The sequence below is a fragment of the Trichogramma pretiosum genome, unplaced genomic scaffold, assembly GCF_000599845.2.
Source record: "Trichogramma pretiosum strain Unisexual culture from Peru unplaced genomic scaffold, Tpre_2.0 scaffold30, whole genome shotgun sequence".
In the NCBI taxonomy this organism is placed as follows: domain Eukaryota; kingdom Metazoa; phylum Arthropoda; class Insecta; order Hymenoptera; family Trichogrammatidae; genus Trichogramma; species Trichogramma pretiosum.
Genome location: NW_019641675.1, coordinates 1,549,124 through 1,572,013, shown reverse-complemented (window position 1 = coordinate 1,572,013; position 22,890 = coordinate 1,549,124). Strand labels below are relative to the sequence as shown.

General features: G+C 36.2%; 5 protein-coding genes across 12 annotated transcripts in view; 2 read left to right on the top strand and 3 right to left on the bottom strand.

Annotated features, from left to right (window-relative positions):
• Positions 1-150: 150 nt before the first annotated feature.
• On the top strand, positions 151-3,474 carry LOC106653072 (transcription factor E2F8-like). The gene is made up of 6 exons (XM_014372311.2): positions 151-631; positions 724-952; positions 1,031-1,469; positions 1,545-1,785; positions 1,994-2,146; positions 2,245-3,474. The coding sequence occupies exons 2-6, from the start codon at positions 732-734 to the stop codon at positions 2,928-2,930; spliced, it is 1,740 nt and encodes a 579-aa protein (XP_014227797.1). The 5' UTR covers positions 151-631; positions 724-731; the 3' UTR covers positions 2,931-3,474.
• A 78-nt stretch (positions 3,475-3,552) lies between these two features.
• LOC106653163 (39S ribosomal protein L21, mitochondrial) lies at positions 3,553-4,661 on the bottom strand. Its single transcript, XM_014372464.2, has 4 exons — positions 4,542-4,661; positions 4,222-4,374; positions 3,826-4,146; positions 3,553-3,746 (listed from the first exon to the last, which is right to left on the bottom strand). The coding sequence occupies exons 1-4, from the start codon at positions 4,636-4,638 to the stop codon at positions 3,646-3,648; spliced, it is 672 nt and encodes a 223-aa protein (XP_014227950.1). The 5' UTR covers positions 4,639-4,661; the 3' UTR covers positions 3,553-3,645.
• A 57-nt stretch (positions 4,662-4,718) lies between these two features.
• On the top strand, positions 4,719-5,924 carry LOC106653164 (39S ribosomal protein L22, mitochondrial). Its single transcript, XM_014372465.2, has 4 exons — positions 4,719-4,846; positions 4,975-5,216; positions 5,292-5,505; positions 5,602-5,924. Exons 2-4 carry the CDS (start codon positions 4,989-4,991, stop codon positions 5,820-5,822), a joined length of 663 nt encoding a protein of 220 aa, XP_014227951.1. The 5' UTR covers positions 4,719-4,846; positions 4,975-4,988; the 3' UTR covers positions 5,823-5,924.
• A 39-nt stretch (positions 5,925-5,963) lies between these two features.
• LOC111694035 (60S ribosomal protein L39-like) lies at positions 5,964-6,654 on the bottom strand. The gene is made up of 3 exons (XM_023460677.1): positions 6,549-6,654; positions 6,340-6,443; positions 5,964-6,078 (listed from the first exon to the last, which is right to left on the bottom strand). The coding sequence occupies exons 1-3, from the start codon at positions 6,549-6,551 to the stop codon at positions 6,030-6,032; spliced, it is 156 nt and encodes a 51-aa protein (XP_023316445.1). The 5' UTR covers positions 6,552-6,654; the 3' UTR covers positions 5,964-6,029.
• A 125-nt stretch (positions 6,655-6,779) lies between these two features.
• LOC106653162 (MAP kinase-activating death domain protein) overlaps positions 6,780-22,890 on the bottom strand; it is a 42,620-nt gene continuing 26,509 nt past the window's right edge. For 4 of the 8 annotated variants that reach the window (XM_014372457.2, XM_014372460.2, XM_014372459.2 and 1 more), the window contains 13 exons: positions 22,105-22,352; positions 18,308-18,706; positions 16,983-17,051; positions 16,633-16,833; positions 15,487-16,545; positions 15,280-15,399; positions 14,613-15,107; positions 14,264-14,536; positions 13,995-14,174; positions 11,639-11,647; positions 9,697-9,769; positions 9,571-9,617; positions 6,780-8,909 (listed from right to left, as the gene is read on the bottom strand). In XM_014372457.2, the coding sequence (XP_014227943.1) occupies positions 8,718-8,909; positions 9,571-9,617; positions 9,697-9,769; positions 11,639-11,647; positions 13,995-14,174; positions 14,264-14,536; positions 14,613-15,107; positions 15,280-15,399; positions 15,487-16,545; positions 16,633-16,833; positions 16,983-17,051; positions 18,308-18,706; positions 22,105-22,352 (3,365 nt within the window). In that variant the 3' untranslated portion in view covers positions 6,780-8,717. Of the gene's footprint in view, positions 8,910-9,232; positions 9,387-9,570; positions 9,618-9,696; positions 9,770-11,638; positions 11,648-13,994; positions 14,175-14,263; positions 14,537-14,612; positions 15,108-15,279; positions 15,400-15,486; positions 16,546-16,632; positions 16,834-16,982; positions 17,052-18,307; positions 18,707-22,104; positions 22,353-22,890 lie in introns of all 8 variants that reach the window. The other 4 variants (XM_014372462.2, XM_014372458.2, XM_023460675.1 and 1 more) reach the window with 4 other exon arrangements.

Genomic DNA, 22,890 nt, shown 5'->3' with positions numbered 1-22,890 from the left:
TGCATACACACGTATTCCTCGATCCCACAATCATCGCGCCGAAAGATATACCTTATACATTGAAAACAAAACAAGTTATAGATAGCGTCTGTCCCCCTCCCCCGCGAGCCGTAGTATTTCTAGATTTGAAAAGTAACTTGTATCTTGCCGCGTAGAATTGACGCCGCGTCACGTCATCCACGCATTGGATGAAACGCCATTACTACAACTCGTGCGGTGGGAGGCTTTCGCCCGCTAATTGTTAAACGTGTATTGTGTACATGTGTTCATGTGTGGAGCCATACACGTAGCGCGCCCGCGTACGACCGATTAAGCGCGTAACTCACCCGCCGTCTGCGCGATTCTCTCGGTCGTTTTTTCAACGCACACGTTGGAGCCCAAAACACAGGACACTCTTAGCTGCACTTGCACTCAATTTTCTCGAACGATCGCTGCTGGTGGCGATCACAAGTGCAAGAGACGATCTTAATTAGCCCAGTAGTATAGGTGCAAAAGGGCACACGTGTGAGTTGTTGCTGTATTCCATATACGACTCGTTCGCGTCCACGTGTTGGAAAATGCAGGCATAGGTAACCCAGACTTGTCGTAAACCGAGATAAACTTTTGTTTCCTACAGGTCGTGCAGCAGGAGGTAAGAGCTTTATTTTTTTTAACAATCAATGCAATTTTTTTACCAATCCAAAATTCATGAGTAAAATCATTTGTGTGCTTGATTCTGTGCAGAGTCAAACATGGCGTTTTTGAAAACTCCAGAAAAGCAGAGAATTGTCTTCAGGGACCTGGGCAACAATATTCCATTCTCACCTACTAGTAATTTAAAATGTCTAGCAGAGGCAGCTGCTTCTAGCAATCAGTTGCCAGCAGAAGGATACAAAACACCATCGCCCTTTGATTGTGGTTCAGATGTGAAAAAAACCAGAAAAGAGAAATCACTCACAGAGTTATGCAAAAAGTAATTTGTCATGAAAAATTTTAAGAAAACAATTATTAATCAGAGTTAACTTTAATGTGTAAATATTCAATTTTACAGATTCCTAAATTTATTTCCTTTGAAATTGGACGAAAACTGCGAAATATGTTTGAATGAAACTACTGATAAACTTAAAACAGAAAAAAGAAGACTCTATGACATTATAAATGTTTTGGAAAGCTTGGACATGGCTTCCAGAGCTTGTAAAAATAAATATTATTGGTATGGGGAAACTCATTTGCACTCAACATTGTTTACTTTAAGAGCATCAGCAATTCGATTAGGTTTAGATAAAAAAATCCAGGAGATTCAAAGAGTTAACAGAGCCTTTATATCAAATGATAGCAAGTTAAATAACTTCTCACCTAACGATTTCATGGTACCTCAAAGTCCAATTGTAAACTTCAAGTTTCCAGAGAGTAGTAACAATGATAAAGAAGATAAGAGCTTAGGGGTAATGTGCAGAAAATTCCTCATGCTATTTTTAGTATCTATGAAAGTAAGAATTTTTTCACTGTCATAATTAATGAAAAGTAATTTTTTTGGAAATCATAATTTTAATGTATTTTTGTAGAATGGAGTCATTAACTTAGACATAGCAGCTAAAGTTCTCATAAATGAATCAGATTTACTGGATTCTTCAAATTCTTCACAAAATGCTAAATCTAAAGCATCCAAAGGAAGAAGACTTTATGATATTGCTAATGTTCTACTTGCAATTGGATTAATCGAAAAAGTTGACATGTACAGTGCCTGGTCTATAAAAAAGCCAATTTATAGATACTGTGGACCCGATTTAGACTCTTTGCAAACAGGTACCTAGAAACATTAAGTTTATTTTTCCAAAGTGTCTGTTCCAGGAGTGAAAAGTGTACGAAATATTTTTTGAACACTTTTATGAGAAAGAATGAAAAAGTTTTTGTGCATAAATTTTTTCAGAAATAGCCAAACTTTTATTTTTATGTTAACTTACTTGCAACAATTTGAAAATTCTGGTTATGTATTTTTTTTTTTTTTTTTTAGGTGAAAATGAGCAAAATAGATTCAATCATTCTCCGTTTTACTCAAGTACTCCAAAAAGGTCCTTTTCATGCTTGCCTTTTAAATCAAATCATCCTAGACCTTGCAGAAGTGAGAGCTATACAGAAACAAAGAAACGAAAACTTTTTACTTCAGGTAAATTTCTTATTTAACATTGAATCATTTCTTATTTAAAATTGAACATCTTATTTAAAAAAAATCTCCGATGGTTTTCATTACAACTTATATTATAGATGATGATTTGGGAAGTAGGAACCAACCACATGACTTATCTCAGAAAAGACTATTTCAAAAATCTCGTTCATTGAATGAGATTTTAAATAAGTCAGCTACTGATTTTGTTGAATCGGAAATCAAATCACTGAAGCATGAAGACACTTCACCAGAAAGTCGAAGCTCGACATGTTCACAATTTATATCATCACCAGTGCAACTGATAAATATGCCCTCAACACCATCGAATACTCCATGTTCATTGCGCTCTATTCACGTTCAGAAAGTTACACCTGTTATAAAAAAACCATCTTCTGTAGCATCAACTGTATCCAATTATCTAGTCATCACACCTAAATTGCAGCAAACGACTTATCCAAAAAGTATTCAACTGTTTAAAGAAAAATCTGTGGAAGGACAAATTGAACAATTTTCTAATGCGGTTGTAGAAAAATCTGTTGTTATTCAGACTGAAGAAAATAAAGAAATGCAAGTTTCAAAGGAACCAGTAATCAAGTTGGAAATCAATAATATATCTTCTGATAAAAGCCTTCAAAGTGTCCAAGTGGGTGATAGCAAAGAAGTAATATACAAGTTAGACACTACTAATGGTATTGCTATATCCGTTGGTGATGTCTTCCAATGTGTGAAAATGGGTGATAGCTTGGGATTACGTCATCTCAAGACCTCAAGTGATACTAAGTAACTTGGTCAAGTGCAAATACAATTTTTTTTTAACTGATAGATTCATAATTTTCAATATTTAAGTTTAATATTGTAGTATATACATATGTAGTTTAAAATTTAGGGCTAAATGTCCATTTCTTGAAATCATGAACTAAATATATTGATAGATTCGATATATAAGAATATCCAGAGTGTATATATAGTTTACGCTGCTAAAAAAGAAAAAGTATGAAAAATTTCATATGAAAGTTAATTACATGAAAAATATATTTATAAATGTTATGCTTTAGGCACATTAAAAGTAAAGAATTAATTAGTAGCATTTGCATAACCAAAGGAAAAATTAGACCTCTTCAACAGAAAAGCAAATGTATGTGATTGCACAATTCTCTTGTAATTGTGAGGACAAAATTAATTAAGAATATTTTAATTCATGAAAGTATTGTATGAGATGAAGTGATTTTTTTCTATTTGATAGGCAAGTATGACATGAACTTACACAAAGACTTGTAATTATGATTACAAAAATGTAATTGAAATTGTATATAGCAATTAATTGAAAAATTATTTTAAGTTATTGAAACTAAAACGTGTTTTATTTCAATTTGATCAAATGTATTTTCCATTTTCTTTATTTACAAACTGATACTTAATAAATATTTTCAAACAAATATTGTATAATTTTTTTAGCCTTTGCCCTATGGTACAAAAGCTACTTAATGAGTCATTCGTATTTAATACACTCTATCTAATCCTTCAACCTCTAATTTCTTATCGACTTCACCATTCAATGTAATGCTGTTGATTCTAACATATGTATGCTGGTACTTGTAAACTGAAAATTATTAAAAAATTGCTCTTATGAATCATCATAGTTTAAGCAATATAACAAAAAATAGTTAATAAATACTTACAATGTATTCTTCGATATTGTTTCCTCTTTCTGAATCTGAAGTGAGTAATCGTGTTTGATAGTGTTTTTTCAATTACAGTTGCATCAATGGAAACTAATTCTCTGTTAAGAATAGGCCTACCAACAAGTGTAAAATCCTTACTTCCTAACAGAAGAACCTTTTCCAATTTTATTTGATCCCCTATGTTTGGAGGCCAATAACCCCGAATAATAATAATATCACTCTCTGTAACTTTAAATTGTTTTCCAGCTACATGTACTATAGCGAATAAACGTCCTGTTTTGTCTTCAGCAATTTGTTTATTTATTTCTTTTGACACCTCTGAAAAATAAAAAAAGTAAAACGTTTATTATCTGTATAAAAATAAAAAATTCATCAAAAAGTGTAAAATTATACCTGTTATAAGTTTTTCATTTTCCTCTGATGGATCAACTACTTCGGATTGATAATCTGGAGTCGCTGGAGGTTTTGGAGGAAACCAAGGTAAATGCCTGGGCACACCCTTCATTTTTCTGTAATATCTGACATTTAAATCCCATAGCTTTGGCACTGAAAAATTCGTCGAATTATGTTCACAAATATTTAAGTAAATCAACAAAACGAAACAATTGGGACGTTCTACTACCGGCCGGGGTTATAGGGTTATAATGGATATGTTTATATGTCAATGAACTTGAGCCAACGCAATGTATGACACCTATTAATAAGATGATTACCTAAAGGGCTTTGCCTGACTATTGTGTTCGATGCAATCGTGCTCGTGCATGCTCTCGCCCCAAGCTGTAAAAGTCGAGAAAAATTGCTGCATGCCATGATGTATCTGCAAATCTCACGTCAATGGGCAAACATATAACTCGCTATACTGTCGTCTGCTGTTGCTGCTACTGCTGCTGCTCGCGTTGCATTTGTGCTCGCAGTGCTTGTAATCAACCGGACGGTGTATAAGTGCATTTTGTAGCGCAGTTATGAGACAGTAACAATTTCGTTTGCGAATTCAACAATATCACCCCAAATTGTCAAAGTAAGCCACGTTGAACTTTTAATTATGCACCTACTTATACAAAAACGTTGACTTGTCAATCGCTCTACATATTCCTTGAGGTTATTTTATTTTGAATCAACATTAATGAATATTATTATTATTTTTAGACTATATTTTAAAGATGCTTCGTAATCTAACAAATCGGATTAAATCACTGTCTCTGCAGACTAAACCTGTCAAAGAAAATTTTCTGGGCATTATTAAAGGTACAGATCTCATAAACAACTCTCAAAAAAATATTCACACCACATCTTTAAGTCATGGAAAGCAGGGAGATCCACAATCGTTTCTTAAACATAATGAAAAATTTTTTCCTATTCAAAGTCCTGAAGAACCAAGACGACCAGCCGTAAGTTAATAATAGTCAAAGTGATAATATTTTCAATTCTCTAATCCCATTAATTTTTTTATTACAACATTACAGTATGTTTGTCATCAAAAAACTAATATCAGATATACACCAAAGAAAATGTTATATGTAGCTTGGTTAATTAGAGGATTATCAATTGATGAAGCTATAAAACAATTATCTTTTGTAAGTAAAAAAGGAGCAGCCATTGTCAAAGAAACACTTTTAGAAGCTCAAAAAATGGCAGTTGAGCAGCATAATGTAGAATTCAAAAGTAATTTATGGGTTGGTAAGTAAAAAATTAATTCATATTTTCTTATTATTCTTTGGGATAAAAAATATAACAAAAATAATTTATTAATGAAATATACTTTTTAATTTTTAGCTGAATCCTTCTGTAGTAAGGCTTTTTGCGTAAAGGGTGTAAGGAGACACGCTAAAGGAAGAACAGGTGAAATAAGATATACTTTTTGTCACTATTTTGTACGACTTGAAGAAGGAAAGCCACCCACAGATTATTATAAATTGAATCCTAAAACTCCTGATCAGCAATTGGAAGATTGGAAAGAAGGTTTGCGAAAGCGAAAGGTCTATGGTTCATTGTAGTTTGCAAATAATAATTATTTTTTAGATATACAGATAGAATGTAATATTTGTTTATTTGTTATAATAAAGCTCAAAAGTTGTACTAACTTTTGGTTCCGAATATGTTGGACATTTTTTTAAATAAAAAAGTTAAACAAAAAATTATAGTTTTATGTAAATTTATTATCCATCATTAAGATATATAAAGTATACAATAGTTGTGACAATTTACAACTTCAACTTGGTTCTTCTCCAGTGACGCCTCTTGGCGTTGTATCTGTAAAATAAATAAAATGACAAAAATTAGATGTGTTGTAAATCAACATAATTAGTTATTCAAACTGTCTGGATAACTTTAGAACGCATGTCATCTCCACATGTTCCATAACCTCAACGCAATTGATTTATGAATGCCGCGATATTATTTCAATTTTACTCGAATAAATCCAAAACATAAATTATCAATTTGAATAGTTTACATAAATTTACTGATATAGCTAAAGTGCGATTGAAAAAAGTATAAATAAATAAAACTTACCGAATGGTGTTACCCGTTCTCATACGCACCCATTGTGGGATGGGGCGATTTTGTTTTAGCTTTTTGGCAAGCTTTTTCTTGATCCTCAACGTTTTGTGAGCACCCTGAAAAATTGATAATACTCATTAAAGAACGGAAAATCTCAACTTAATTGTTATAAACAATAACTAATCAAGGATCTTCGAGATAAATTCAGATAAAATACGTACCATTTTCGGTCTGTGTTTTCACGAGAAAGAAACGGAATAGTATCTTGAGCGCGCACGTTGTTCTGGACGCTCAGTTGCGTGCGCGCGCAGAGGCCGCCATGTGTAAAAAACGTCGCCACGGTCGCTGAAGTTACAAGTTCAAAATGAAGCGTGTGCATAGAAACTTTTAATTTTCGTAAAATAAATCATAAAGCGGGGTTCAAGGATAGAAATGATGGTAAAAGTTGCAAATTTTTTTTTAATAATTTATCTTTATTCTTATTTGTAACTTCTTCATGATAATGATGCAAGACAGTGAAATGTATCATATACACTAGGATTCTTGGTCTCTCGTTTGAGGCGATATGAGTGTCATTTTTATGCGCAATTCATAAGACAATGAAAAATTATTTCCATTCCACGCACAACGGAACATTTGAGTACGTCACACTTTGCGAAAATATACATATTTACACACGCGTATCCACAAGCTCAAAATAATAATACGCACGCACGCTGATCGACGAGGGCTCGACTCAAATCCTTTTACATCTCATCTCTATATAAGCTTTAGAAAGTGATATTTCAATCGTCCTTTACTCGCTTGATTCATATAGAACGAATACAGCCGATTTACGTTAAAGTACCAGTGAAAAATGCGTATGATATTTTAGGCGATTCGAATTTTTTTAATAATAATACATTTCATCGACGAGTTGTAATGATCGTAACGTGTGTTCGGTGAGAAAATGTTTCTATTTATTTTGTATCGACTAATCTTTTTGCTCGTGCGTGAAATTGATTTCACCGCAAAAATATATAGATTTGCTTTCTTAAACGTAGTACAAGTTAATTCGTATCGTATTGAATACGACGGTCGGGTCTTTTTATTTTTATTAAAACTGCCTGTAATTTTTTTTTACGCTTTACACGTTTACACATTTTTAATATTATTTTTTTTCAATAATTATTATCGAATTCGTAAGATTGCTATGAGGTATTAATTTTCCACAGCAGTTTAATTTTTATCTACAACACGTAAAGCTAGATCAATAAGAACAGTATTGCTTTGTTTTGTAAATTCCCAAAAAACTTCGATCGCCGAACAGATGACATTGGTTATTATCGATTATATTTAATAACATACTTTTAGAAATGCACCGGTTTGTCTTCCGATAAAGGTGTGTTGATTTTTTCTGAAATTACGCGCCCATGTTTCATTTGCTCGTTGATTTTTCGAAAAAGTAGACAGTAAAGTCGTATTATTAGAATGTATTAATTTTTCCAGCGATACTTTTATTATTAGCTCTTTGCAATATTATGCTTGTATACGTGTATTCCAATCATATTTGCTCATACATTCGTCGTAGTTTCAAATAACTTGATAAAATAAATACTTAGTATATATATTGTGCACATCGAACGATTTTGTGTAAAGAAATTCTTAATTAAAATTACTCTCTTTTTGAGATCATCTAGTTAAAACAAATATCTATGAAATTCATTTAAAATTTGCACCTCTTGATAATAATTATATATACGTAAACTTTTTTGTCAACAGCTAGAACTATTATATCAATGATCCATAAATGCGACTAAAAGTGATCTGTTCTATAAACATAACATTCAATCCAATATATATATATTTACGACAAAACACCATAACTTGGATTAAACAGATAATATAATTCGTCTACTTTTATTTGAACTTCAAACATCACATAAAAAATTCGTTTTTTACAACTTTTTTTCGGTAACTATACAAAATCTGAACTATTTACGTTTATAGTAGTCACACAATTTTTTGACTATATAACAACGAGACAATATTCATACGAACACTTTGAAAAACAAAAATCACACATATGTCTTTAAAATTGTTTATGACAGTAAGTATGCAGCGTGAAAAACGTATATTCATATACCTATATGTATATTTTTTTTTTTCATATTCATAAACTACACATTATCATGATAGGTACATATGAGAGATATGACGGAGATGATTAGTTTGTGGGTGCCGCTTACATGGATTTGATAGCTGCACCCGTTGATACATATTTTTTTCTTTTTTCTTTAATTTTTTCACGTTCATTCGTTAATTCATTCTTCGCCATTAGCGAACGATCATCACGCCCAAGGCATACAAGCGTAAGTCTGCACCAGCGGCAAAGAGTACCTGCCTCTTCGTCAGTGGTGTCGCGGATAAGCCTCGGCCTGGGAGCTTCTACGCTGCTGCTGCTGTTGCGGGGACTGATGTTGACTGCCAAGGCCGGCCGACGAGGGCCGAGGACTCGACGTTTGGCTCTGCTTTTTCGTGTACTCCGAGCCCGTGGCCACGTACGAGAACAGACAGAGCACGGAGTAGCAGATCTGATCCGCCTGCGAAACGCGATTAATTATTCCATTAAGCTGTAAGATATAATTAAATATCTTTGCCTCAAAAGGCCGTCCTTGTGCATTTTCAAGTAATTTAGCTTTGCTCTCTATTTGTAGAAAAGTCATATTTACACATAAAAAGTGTGCAAGAAAAGAATAAATAAGTGCGAATTGAAATAAGCAATGCCAAAGTATTTTTAGTAAAGCTCCAGCTTAGCAACAAGGTACACCGGTGTTTCAGGTTCATCAGGATACAAAGGCTGTATATACTAAAAACTAATATTGATTAAATGCAAGCATAAAATATAAACATCGATACAACTTACACTTCCAGACAGAATATTTAAGAAAAGAAAGAGAAAAACATCGAAGTCATGCATTTCTTTTTTTCGACTGCTCGGCGTTACGAGCCTCTGCTGATAGCTGCTTGGTAAGCGCAACAGAAAATATTCTGTGCATGCAATGAACAGCCTCGCTCGCCTGTTTCGTTCAGAAAAATTTTAGTTGCTTCACTTTTTTACACGTGTATAAAAATGATAATTTCAGAAGAAGAACAACAACGATTATTTAGAAATAACAACAAAAAATTAAAAAAAAATCATTTTCCACATCGATTAAAAAGTTCACATTGAAATTCATTTTTAAGGAATTTTGCGACACTTACCATTTGGGACTTATATTTACGTTGAATTATTTGTCTAGTTTTAGGATCTGAAAAATAAGATACACGTGTGAAAATATTCGCTCTTTTGGTTATCGTATACAGTTCGGTACAAAATGCTACACTCACTGAATTCTTCCAAAACGAAGATTCCACCCTCCTGAGTAAAGCACTTGCGGATATGCTCGAGTCTTACGAAAAACTGAAAAATAGAATATTTCTTAGTACTCGTTCGATGAAAAATTTTTCAAATTGAATCTAAGCATAACGTGCACGTGTTTGAATTTTCCACAAATTTTATTTTGAATCTCTACGGGCAATAAAAAGCTATCGTGGTTTTTTTGTTGTTGTTGGAGGTATAAATAGTCAAAAAGTTTTATATTGCACTAATATTGTCAGTGTTATCTGAAAAGTTAATATTTAAATTTTCACACAAACCATGCTTAACGCCTAGAGTTAATGAAAATTAAAAAAAAAAATAAAAAAACTCAAAGAAGCCGCTAAAACAAAATCATGCATTAAAAAATCATGCAAATTCAATGACTACAGAAAACGTCAGAAAAAACGCCTGCAAAGTACATCATAGTAATCATGAAAAATGTTAACATGCAAAGCCAAATAGAGCATGCAGGCAACTCTAGAGATGGTCTAGAATCATCGTACATTTGTGGTGTTAAACATGAGGATATATAAGTGGAAATTCATGTAGGGCTCATAATTGTGCATCTAAAGGTCTATTCTGAAATGGATTTTTTTTCATTTTAACGAGTGCTAAGTATATAAAGTGAATGAGACGTAGTGGTTTTCAATAGTTGCGCTCATAATATGGGTCATGAAATATTTGGTGGTTTTTTTGGTAAGGATGAATCATGTTAGATAAATTATATTTAATATACATCTTTTACTTGTAATATATGAATTTTATGTTTATAATAATTTTTGATTGTTTAGTATGTATGAATCGGCAAAAATCCCCGGTTAAGAAGGGTATACATAACTTTTTTTTTATACTACTTATCATGAAAGGATTATTTTTGATGGACGAATTCAGCAATTCATTCAGAAACTTCAAGGAATTTCGTGCAAAATAATAATCATTGCTTCTAGGTATAAATTTTGCTTGAAAGTAAGTGCTGGAGGAGTCCATTAGAAATCAATGTAGATCCAAGACTCGGCGCTTAATGCAAAACGATCTTATGAAATAGTATCGTGTTAGTTTTTGAATTTGCATGATTGCTATAACAACGACAAAAGCTCATTCAGTGTAGCAATTGGTAGTATTGTTCAGCAATGTTAGCTCTATAAACAGAACAACCGATTTTTTTTCAAACTTCATACTTTTTAAAGTTCTAAACATGTTCCATTTTTAAGAGTTTGACGTGTTTCAAAATTTTGTATCTAGAGTTTATAATTTTTTACGTAGACACGAAAACATCGATTATTTCGAATTATGATGAGAATATTCAGAGACAGAAGATCGTAAACGAGGACAAGTTTAGCCATACATACAAAAAATTTAGTCGTTTCGAACATTCTGACAATAGAACATCATAAATTAGCCGAACGATACATCGTACGGTAACATTTAAAATCACATTACATCAATTTTTCATAGAGAAAAATAATTATAAAGAAATACTTGTGTAAATATACTCGTATTTTTCACAAAATTCATATGAATTTAGGATGTATTTTTTTATAAGACTACAGTGATCGTTCAAGAAAGATTATTCTGTCAGTGTAAATGTTCATGGATGAACGTATTTTTATCGTTAAAAACCGAGTGTATGATGATCAGAAGCAGCTTACTGCTAAGAAATTATAAAAAAAATTTCTGAAACACGTCTAACAGTAAACATAATCAAAAGACTTTGTTAAAATTAGCAGTCAATTAAAATGCATTAAAAAAAATTGTAAAAAAAATTGTAACTTGTGGTCATGACCAACATTGTACATAGCTAATAAAAACATTGTCATAATAGTCAATACTGATTTATTACTAAGAAACAAACTAAAACATTGGTATGAAAAATGCTTTTCTATTGAAGAAAGTAAAATTTTTTATCAGTACCTCGAAATCCTGATTTGCCCACACACACGCGCACAGCCAGAGGGACAATTGATCCGACGAATGTCGAAGAGAACAGACAAAAAAAAACAAACGAACGTTCATGTATTAGATAGAGATTTAGGTCCCGTAACACAATTCATACATTTTCAATTTTCCATTTCACATCTCGTTACATATTCGGTATTGGGGATAATTTTTTTTCAAGGAAATTCGTGGGGATCGTAAAAAGTACAGGACTAATTCTGACGAAGAGAACATTACCATTTTCTTCTGCTAAAACTAAGTTTTAGAATATCGCTACCAAGATTTTACTTCGTCAAGTACTCAAATCCAAAGTGCGTTAAAAAGTGGCGCTATCTCAATCACTAATGCATATAATACTGAGAATTTTCTCAATTACTGCACTAAGTCATTACATCAAATGAAAACCGCGACGTCTTTTAGTAAAACCTGATTTTTTTCACACTTTTTTATTCATTGTTGAAGGACCATCTCAAAAGTTTCCCAAGCCAAAATGAGAAAAGCCTATCAACTAACATCTGCAATAAGAAGATATTATTTAGATTGTGTTCATTTTTATGCGAATCACAAATAACAGCCGTTGATAAACTTTTCTCTTTTTTCATTCACGTACAATAGAAAAAGTCTTTTTCGAAATACATCACTGAAAAACAAATTTTACCGAACGTTTATCATATTTTTTTATTGATGCAACAAGATAAAGTACGTAATAATTGGAAAAAAATAACGACACCAGTATTTTAAACATAAAATTAGAGAAACCAAAAATTGTTGCTTTTTTTATATCAAGGAAATATCAATAGCACTGGTAATAAAAAATTGATAATAATCAAAATAATCGTTCAAAGAAAAGCTAAATCAGCTTGGATAATTTTAATTTGTACGCAATACTGCATGAAAAAATATAAATATTTTTCAAAAAATTCATAAAATTAATATAACGTATAGCAATGAAATATAGTATCATGTTATCTCATCTTATAATTAGAATTTATGAAAAAACAGACAGAAGTGACTGTAGCTGCACATCGATTTCCATGCAAAAAAAGACACTGAAGGAATGCTTATCTTAAAAAACGAAAAAAATTTAATAAACATAAAAAAATTAGTATCTTATTATTATTAACTGCTGTATCAATTCAAAAAATTAAACAGAAAATAATTGATAATATATATAATAATATTTATTAGAGACAATTCGAAGTTTTTTGCCTCAAACATCAGTTTCCTGCCATAAGAAAATTTCATTTTAGAGATTTTTGAATAAATTTTACTAATGCAATATCAATGCTGATTGATGGTAACGCGACTGAATGAAACTACAAAGTTATCTTCGTGAAAAATATAACTGCTAGCGGAAAAGGACATGAATTGAATTTTTATTATCATGATTATTAACGAACAAACGAGGTCCATATACTGTGCATTAAATACCCTTCAAAAGTTAGTGTACTCTAAACGTGATGCGAATGTATTATGATTCATTAAAATTTTTAATCAAAACTGCGGTGTCTTGTTTAATTAAAGACAACCACAAAATGATAAAATTCAATGAAAGGAGATACTTTAAAAAGTCATTATTAAAGCTGAGAGTACGTATACATAATACATAATCAAGCAGATTTCGTAGTAGTTTAGCGATGGGAGATAATTATTGAGTGGTCCTTGCATCAATGGCAATTATAATTAAAATATAGTATAACGTAGAAATAATAACTCGATAGCGCAGAAAAAAAGTTAAATTTTCCAACAGAAAATTTTTAATAAAAGAAAATAATTAACGTACGATTTATTTAATATTAAAAGTAATTTAAAAAAAATAATGAGAAAAATTATTCCTCAACCACTGAACCCTAATTAAAAATAAAAGGAGCTCGGCATGTAAAAAAATAACGATCATAAAGACTTGTAATAAAAAAAAGCTAACATAGTCTATTGCACGTCGTGTACAACGCTATAATATGATTAGAAAAAACAGTCCAGTATATATTTGTTTCATACTATTAAACTCACCACAAAGAATTTATGTGACAATTAAAAATGGGAAAATGGGAAAGGAATTGAAAGTCTTAAACTGTCGAAAGTAATCGTCTGTTAGTAATAAGATTAGTAACGCATTCGTAAATCCATAGTAACTTGTCGTTATTGAAAACACGTCATTGTCACGTTCGATCTCTGGGATATAAAGGAGGACGTATTTTCGGCAAGGCCAAGGATATAATGATCATTGAGAGAGGTAGAAAAAAAGAGTCAAGTATCATATTTGAGAAAAGATATAAAGGAAGATGGATATATACGAATCGAAAAAGTCTGAGGGGTAGTAAAAAGACATTACCTTGCTGTTGGCGAAGAGCAGGCCGATGCCCTCCATGCAGACCTGCAGGAGGCCACCCTGATTCGTGACCAGGTCCTGAACGGGGAACTCGCCGCCGAGCTCGGCGTCCATGTTGGCACCTCGGCCGCGAGCCGCGGCTTTCTCCATCGCGTCTTTTATACAGTAATACAGATCTTTGCACTGTTTCGCGAAGAAAATAGTTGGGGATTAGTGGAAAAAAAGTACTTTCGACCGAATTTTTGCGCAAAAACAAAAAGGAAATCGGTTACCTTCTTCGTGTAGTATTTGTGCAGCTGAGTCTGACCGCCGTTGCGTCGCCACAGGCAGAGCACCTTGGTCTGCGGACTGTAGGTCATGTTGACGAGCCTCTCGTACCACCAGCGCTCGACGATCACCCCGTTGACGGCACGCAGCACTAGGCCGTCGTGGCGCACCTCGAGGAAGCGCAGATCGCCCTCGGCGTTGGTGCCCGAGTGCACGGTGAACGACTGCCGATGCATCTGGCGCGACGTGAGCGGCTTCAAGTCGATGTCGTTGCCATTCTGGATATTAAAAATGTGAAAAAACAAGAAGATTCGTTGACATTTTTCAGGGTCTTTATTGAACTCGAATTCTTACCAAATCTTTGACTTGATCTAGCAGCTGATTCAGCTCCTGGCTGTAGATGAGACCTATGTGGCTCTTGCCCAGCAGACGGCGCACCTTTTGCCTGATATCCTTCTTCTCCACGTTCAGCATCACCAGTATCGCGGTGAGATTGTGCAGCAGGGTGCAGAGCAGCCTGTCCTCGTCGTGCTCCAGGCGGCGTCGCTCGCTGTCGCTCAGGCTCTTGTAGCGCTCCATCATCTCGCTCGGGCCCTGATCCATGCCGATCATGTCGCGCTCCTGCGACACGGCGTCGAGGAAGGCGTCCTCCCAGAACTGCATCTGGTCCCAGAGATTGGTGCGCTCCTTGCCCAGCAGTCCCTCGAACAGGTAGGTGCGCGCCGTCTCGGGGCTCGGACTGGTGGCGCTCGGTATGAAGACCTGGCCCGCGGCGCCGCCGAACTTGCTGAGCGAGGAGCGACTGGTCGACCAGACGCTGCCCGAGCGCTGCTTGGCCTGATGCGGAAACTGCTTATTGTCGCGTTTTATCCATGACGTGCGATGGATGGAACGTGAATGGCGAGGAGGAGAATTTTGCGAGTGAGTGAAAAGTCTATATCTACTTCTATATCGCGTGCACGCCTTGTGCGCGGGGATTTCGATACGATCGGATGATTATCGGATCTATTTTTGTACTTACGTTGCCTTGCTCGACCTCGCTATCGGACACGGTACTCCGGAAAGAGGCCTGATGGGGTCCACGGAAAGCTGGATTGGTCGTTATGCTGCCGTCGGTTGACAATGCGTCGTTACTACCCTTCTGCAAATCCCAACGAAAGTATCAAATTACTATAAGATAATTATTGTACAGAAGTATGTATAAAAATTTCCGCTAGTTATACGTCACCTCGTCCGACGATGTGAGTTTGGTCAGGCGAAACTTCTTATTCTTCATATTGAACATGTCGAGAAACATGTCGGTGGTCGATTGATTCTCATCGCTGCTCGCCTGGGACTGCGGCCTCTCGAGCCTCAACTGCGGCGGCTGCTGCTGCTGCTGTTGCTGCTCCGCGCCCTGATGATGTTGCTGCTGCTGTTGGTGATGGTGGTGACTCCTTTGCGCGGCGTGATTCGGCGACTGGGGCGACGACGACGACATGGCGGCCAGATTCTCGCGACTGCCGTAGGGGCTCGAGGCCTGGGACATGAGCGAGCTGTCGAAGCCGCTCTCCGACAGGTCCTTGCTCCAGTAGTGCGTGTGGGCGATCTCCATCATCTGGAAGACCGAGGCCATGCCGCCGAGGCCGAAGTTGCCGTAGGTCACGGCGAAGCCCTGGGCTATCGCCTGCAGACACTTGAGCATGCCCTTGTACACGGGCTTGCTGATGCACACGTCGTCGATGTGATCGTCCGGACTGATCTTGCGGTTCAGGCCCTTGTTCAGCTTCGTGACCATGAAGTCGCGATAGCTCTCGTCCTCCATCAATTTCTTGAGCCGGTTGAGCTTGAGCCAGCCGACGCCCTCGCCAACCATCACCTGATTGATCACGTCGGTCAAGAAGGCCTGATTGTCCGTGTTGGTGTTGGTCCTCTCGGCGTTCTCGCGTCGCCTCAGCTCCTCCTGATTCTTGGCCGACGTGTGCTTGATCAGGGACGAGCGCTCGACGTTGTTGTTGCTGCTGTTGGCGGCGGCTTTGCTGTTCTTGCCGAACAGCTGATTCTTCGTCTCCTTGCCCTTCTGCTGGATCGAGCTCTTGGAGCCGAACAGGCCGCTGAACATGCTGCTGGTGGACTCGGCGATGCCGTTCAAGTCGCTACCGATATTGCTGAAGAAGTCGCGGCCGAGCTCGCGACGACCCGCCCGGGCCGGGTCGGTGGTGGCGAGCTGAGAGCCCGAGGACTCGCGCCTCGACACCACGGAGCTCGGCGGCGACTGCGGTGGCGAGTCTTGCGAATCGCCGAGGCTCTGTGTGAAAAAGCCAACAAAAATATACAGTTGAATTTTTCCATGAGAGAATTATTAGGAACGAGCAGCAACAGCTGCGATCCTTACCTTGATCAATCCTTTTTTCGCCGCGGCTTCCTTGGCGCTCTTGGTCAAGTCGCCGAGGGTGCTCTTGCCGACGTACGTGAGATCGTCCAGAGTATTCCTGCTGACTCCGGCGGCCGTCTTGCTGGCCTCGAGGGCTGTTTTGGATGCTTCCTGCATGGACTTGCTCGCCTCGCCCATGGCTTTTTTCGTTTGCTGAGTGAGCTGCGTAAAAAAAAATACATATCAACGTTACACGAAATAACGAGCGTTAACGTAATATCACGTGTTGAATTAATAATAATAATAAAATAAAATCGAATTAGCGACGATCTTGACACTCTCTCGTCGAATCGATCGACGCAATTATTTACCTGCTCGAGTGGGGCGAAGAGGCCATCCTCGCCGGCCTCGGTTATTTTTTCCTTGGCTTGGTGCTTGAGCTGCGTGCGAAAATCGAATTATATACATTTGAAATAACATTTGCTTTAGATATATCGAGGCAAAAGGTGACAAGAGTATATATATATAACATCGATCGACATTGTGGGAGAATACAAAAGATGTCACATGGAAAATTAAGTATATAATAATATTCACAAATTCTATTAATACGGAGTATAAAAAGGAAAAGATATGTAGTTAAATTCAATGGCCCTTTGATTATTACACACACATATAGAAAATAATGGATGGTACTTTTTCGTCGAGTCTCCATTGTCAATCCAATTTTGCGCAGTTACGTAAAACCACATTACAATGAAAGAGATAAAAAAGGACTCGAGAAAAAAGTCCATTTGCACCCACGCACAGATCCGAGACGTAATTCGCACGCACGTATGTGTGAGTGGGTGCGTGTATTATCGAGGCAGATGCGTGTTTTATAACACATGCAATTTATATATTTGTTACAACTGGCCCTGTTGCGAGCGCAAAGTGAAGATAGTATAAAGAGCGCTACGAACATAGGCAGAGTAGAGACTTTATTATTATTATTTTTATTTTTTTTTTTGCAAAATTCGATGTGAATGCGAATGACACACACAAAAGAAGATGTATATCGTAATACGCGCCCAATTGTTGCATACATTACGTGCGTGACCCAGCAGCCTCAACTTGTAGATCGTATAAAGCATTTATATTGAATTTATCTAGCGTAATAGTCGCGAGAGCTGCTTCGCCTCGAAAGATTATATTACAAGTTTCGATCGAAAGTTCGCTACACGAGTTTCGCGCGCGTAAATCATATATTAGTTCGCTAGTAGTACTTGCGTTGCGATCGTAGTTTGGAACATAGTTTTTCATGCCACGGTCTTGGAACGAAATTACATAATCCTCGAAATGGTAAAAGTTACAAAAACGCATAATGTACAAGTTCTCGTAGTAGAAATTACCGTCCGAGTTTCGACTTTTCCTGGTGTAGCGCAAAAATTTGAAGAAAAAAACCCGAATAGAAAGAAAACATCGGTACTTTAATGAAAAAAAGAGATATATAAAAAAGTCATGCATCAAAATGTCAATGCTGATATAAATTTATCAATAAAATTTTCAACTCATGTATCAAAAACCAAACATCAAGTTAACGAGCAAAGAAAAGAACGATTTCAACACAAAAAAACACCGACCCTCTGCAGGTTTTCAACTCTCAACGATCGTGTGTTTTTTTTTTACCAAACAGTAGAATCGTTCACATTCACACCTTGTCCATATGAGCGAGTATGCCGTCTTGGCTGCTCTGCCTCGTAGTCTCTCTAACTAAATCCTTGGCCTGGCTAGCGATCTGCTCGAAGATCGAGCCCTGCGAGCCCTGCCTGAGGACGCCGCCGTTACTGCCGGCGCTACTCTGGCGCGCGACCTGCTGCAGCTGCTGCCTGTGCTGCAGACTGCCCTGCCTGGGTAGACTGTGCGATCCAGTCGCAGCGGCGGAAGCTGTGCCGGATCCGTCGGAGCTGGTGCTCGTCGCCTGGCGCTGCAGCAGAGGATTGCTGACCACGGTCGGCGATCCCGAGCCCGAGCCGGCGCTGAAGCTGCCCGCGCGCGCCAGAACGTTGCCGACGCTCGGCTGGCGCTGCAGACCCGTCGGACTGATCGGTGGTACCTGTATTATGTTGTCAACATGACGAAAAAAAAAGAAAAGAAAAAAAAACCATCGTTATGGGTTAATTTTTCGGAAATCGTTGCGTTGTTTGCTTTGCTGTACGTGTGTATGTGTGTGGGGGTGTGCATTATGTCGTGGAGAGCTGAATTTTTCACGTGTATCGTTTGTCCTGTATACATGATAAAATTTCGTATGGTATATTTTGTATCTGTAAAAATTTGTTGGATGTGTAAGCGATTGTTATTTCATCTTCGTGGTGTCCAGAGCCTCAGTGCTATTAATTATGTGGTGTACATTGTAAGCTGTGTTAATTGTAATTCACAATGTATAAATTAAAAATTCAATATATTGAACGAATCGATAATATCAGTGGGTTTATACAACTACATCAACTTAAAAAGTTAAGCAAAATAAATAAGTCAGCTAAAGTGTATTATATCTTCATAACTGTATAGGCTATAATAATACAGAAACTTTTAACATTATATATCTATGATATATAAATTAACCAATAAATCTTTGTTAATTTCATTTTGCATATTATCGTGTAATTTTTACTTTTTAACAATCTATAACAATTCATTATTTTGATTTCGGGTGCGGAAAATGAGTGGAATATGATATCGCATAATGACTGCAATTTCGCGTGTCACATTGTTTTACGATTCATGAAGAGATATACAGTTATCAAAAGCTACGATAAAATGTAAAATGTAAGATGCAGAAAACTACAAGGCATTTGAAATTTTCGATGCACACGATGCAGTTCGTAAGCAATGCAAATCGATGTACGAGGATATTGATACTCGGCAATGTTTCGCTCGTACAGTCTGTAGAAAATAATCTACCTGAACGAAAAAAATAAATTCTAACGATAATAAAGATAAATAATCATTCGTACAGAGGGAGAGGCAAAAAAGCGTGGCATATGGGCAAGCTTATATTACGCATTAATAACCATCATAATTCGCATTTATGGATGCAAATATATACTGCTTCTAGATAAATTGAGAAAAAGTAGAAAGTAAAAAGTACGAAGAAGCATTGTTAGAGATGCATAATTTTCCAGAACAGGCTCTCAGATTATCATCTGCTCCATCCAGTAGAGCTTTGAAGTACAAGTAGCGGGTGAGTTTTGTCTTTTCTCTCTCCCTTTTTTTTTAGCTCAAAGTCGAAAGAAGTTTTCTCGAGAATACAATTATAAATACTCTCGTTCTCGAGCGATGCCTCGGCATTGCGATGTGTGTCACGTTTTACATGTTTTATTCTCAATTCTTTTTTTGTTTTGCCATGTATCGAATGAGGAAAAAAATGTTTAAAAAAATATACATGAACGAAAGCGACCCAATTTAAGCAGGTAGAAAAACTCCTTTTTACTTTGATCGCACACAGGCTATATACCAGAGAGAAAGAATATAAAAAAGGAATAATATTGCGACGTTCAAAACAATTAATTGGGGTTAGTAGGTAGCGTTCAAATGTATACATAAAAATAAGGAAAAAAAAACGAAATAATTCATATCGCAGTGCATTTTTAAACTTCATTCTTCAAAAAAAAAAAAAAAAAGAACAAAAAAAGAAATAGAGAGTTTGATGTATACAATATACAGGATAGAGTAAGAAAGTATTATAGACAGAGTATTAAAGACTGACGCGAAGAGCTGACATGTATAATAATAATTTGTGTCTTGTTTTGGTATTTTTATTTTATTTTTTTTAACGTCACTGGCCCTTCCTCGAGGCGCTGCTCAATGTATGTGGCGAGAGAGGGGTTTGTCTGCACTCACTGGTGTAATCGTTCTCGAGAATCGTCGCGCGCTCCTACTGATGACGGGCCGCTCGGTCTCGACGTACGTACGTGGATCCAGACCGCTAGCCGACGACAGTCTACGCTCGCTGAGATAGGTCGTGCGAGCTATCTGCGTGGTCAGCGATGCGGCCGAGTCCGACTCGAAACTACCGCCCTCCGTTTTCTCCTGAATTGGATTTGTCAATTTTGTGGACACACAATACAGAAAAGGCAATTTTGTCAACTCTGTGCGTGACGGTTTTTTTTCTTTTGTTAATTTTATTTTGTATTTTTTTTTTCTGAGCACCCTCCTGTTTCCTGGCTCATTATCGTTTTTTTATTTTTGTTGGTTTGTTAGTTTATCAGTCCGTCGTTTTTGCCATATTCTAGAGATTGGTTTACAGTTGCACTTTTTCTGTCGCTTATAGGTATATTTCGCGCCGCAAATTAATCAACGTGTAATAGCAAGTATTATATATTATAAAACGCAGAAAAATTAATCATTATCAGCTATGAGAAAGGAAAAATATATAAAAGAGAAATGATATAGAAGAACTAAAGCTGAAAAAGTGGTGCATTGACGTACAAAATTATCGTGATGAAAGAAGTAAAATTTTCCCGTTAGCTTTTTTTTCGTTCAATTCGCTTTTTTCCATAATACAAAAACGGCCAAGATGCAAGTAAATAGAAAAAAAGAGAGGTCAGTAAGATCAACACTTTTTTTTCAATAGTATAAGTATAGAGCTGGTCAACGATAACAATCATCATATGTGTATACAGACACACCAATTTGAAGAAAAAAACAACAGCGAGAAAAACGTCAAAATAATCGGGCTTTTTACGATCATTGGTACAATGAAAAAAAAAAGGAGCGCTATGAAGAGTCAAAATAATCGCTGCAGTAGATAGATATCACTGATCTCTGTTGTCGCAAGGTTCATTCGCTTGATACAAAAGTTATGATAAACGAAATGAATATATGTTTAAGAAAAGTTCAAAAATTACTCGATTAAAAAAAAAGTAAATGCGAAGCAATATATATATTATATTTGCGATTTATATAATAAGTATATATAAAATGATATAAGAAAAGGTGCAATGTTTATCGTATACATATATACATAAATAATATACATGTATAATAGTAATCATATAAATATATATCTGGCAGTTATTTAATCATGATGAACACGTATATGTGAATTATTCATTAATCGGAAGAGCATATGATTTTGCCAATTAGCCAAATGGAGCACGAGCAATTTTTATTTGTAAAATGATATCAATTTGGAGCATTTGTCATGTTTGATTCGGCATGATTCGATTCTCATGAAATTGCAACATGACGCACTATAATGACAGAATGAGGGGAGTGCACAGTATTTTTTGAATTATATCAAGTTTTTTTTATACATCGAAAATTGGTTCGATTAATTTGTATTTTGCACAATATAATATATATTTATGTCCATTGTTACAGTGCATAAATATATAAAATTTAAGCGTATATCGATAAGTAAAATAATAGTATATAGTTCATAGAAAAGTAGTACATGAAACGGAAAAAAAAGGAAAAATGAGCGACGATGCATGCAGTGAAGCTACTCACATTGTCGCTCTTGGGCGGCGTCTTTTCCGACTCCTTTTCCTCCTTGGCTTTGGCCGCGATCTCGACCTCGGAGTCGCGATTGATGCTCGGACTGCTGAGGTCGCTGTGGCTCGATGAGCTGCTCGCCGGGCTCTCGGGTCGCTCGTTCGTCTCCTCCTCGGCGCCCGGATACTGCAGCGAGCTCGGCGGATTGTAGATGCTCTTGGGATCGATGGACAGGTGCATCTGCGGCGGATTTACTTTCGAGCCTGTAAATATTCAGAAGGCGAGCGGTTAGGTATGCGTGCGCGTCCGATCGTACATTGAGCTCGGCTACTGACGAAAAGACTTTCTACCACTTCTGGATCGCAGATCCTTACCAACTTTTTTTTAGATTTCCTGGTAATCAATAATGAAGCCCTCTACACTCATTTTCATTCGATGGGTTATATGGACCATTTGAAAAATGATTTTCGTTTGTATTCAAAAATCTTTTCGATTTTTTAACTCAAAAAGGAACGATGTGTCAGATAAAATGCCAACAAAAAAGACTTAAAATTAGTCAAAAAAACTTAATGAACTTTTTCCAGATTTGTTTTTGTCGATTTTTCTATTAAAATTATATTATAATTATTGAGTGCATGTTTCTAAAAATCTAGACCAGTTTTCAACTGTTTTAAGCTTCCACCACTAGATGGCGATTACCTTCATTTACAAATCTGCAATTGGCAAAGTAAAAAATATTGTACAAGTCGAAACCCTTATATTGAACTTTTATGATCCGTTGCGTTGTTGGTTCTTCAATAT

What these genes read in the sequence shown, in the direction of transcription:
- LOC106653072 (XM_014372311.2), top strand. Translation starts at nt 732, where the DNA reads ATGGCGTTTTTGAAAACTCCAGAAAAGCAGAGAATTGTCTTCAGGGAC. An exon ending in CTCACAGAGTTATGCAAAAA is followed by an intron (nt 953 to 1,030) that starts GTAATTTGTCAT and finishes TCAATTTTACAG; the next exon opens with ATTCCTAAATTTATTTCCTT. An exon ending in TTTAGACTCTTTGCAAACAG is followed by an intron (nt 1,786 to 1,993) that starts GTACCTAGAAAC and finishes TTTTTTTTTTAG; the next exon opens with GTGAAAATGAGCAAAATAGA.
- LOC106653163 (XM_014372464.2), bottom strand. Translation starts at nt 4,638, where the DNA reads ATGGCATGCAGCAATTTTTCTCGACTTTTACAGCTTGGGGCGAGAGCA. An exon ending in AGTCAGGCAAAGCCCTTTAG is followed by an intron (nt 4,375 to 4,541) that starts GTAATCATCTTA and finishes CGAATTTTTCAG; the next exon opens with TGCCAAAGCTATGGGATTTA. An exon ending in AAATGAAAAACTTATAACAG is followed by an intron (nt 4,147 to 4,221) that starts GTATAATTTTAC and finishes TTTATTTTTCAG; the next exon opens with AGGTGTCAAAAGAAATAAAT.
- LOC106653164 (XM_014372465.2), top strand. Translation starts at nt 4,989, where the DNA reads ATGCTTCGTAATCTAACAAATCGGATTAAATCACTGTCTCTGCAGACT. An exon ending in AAGAACCAAGACGACCAGCC is followed by an intron (nt 5,217 to 5,291) that starts GTAAGTTAATAA and finishes ACAACATTACAG; the next exon opens with TATGTTTGTCATCAAAAAAC. An exon ending in CAAAAGTAATTTATGGGTTG is followed by an intron (nt 5,506 to 5,601) that starts GTAAGTAAAAAA and finishes TTTAATTTTTAG; the next exon opens with CTGAATCCTTCTGTAGTAAG.
- LOC111694035 (XM_023460677.1), bottom strand. An exon ending in AGAACGGGTAACACCATTCG is followed by an intron (nt 6,079 to 6,339) that starts GTAAGTTTTATT and finishes TTTATTTTACAG; the next exon opens with ATACAACGCCAAGAGGCGTC.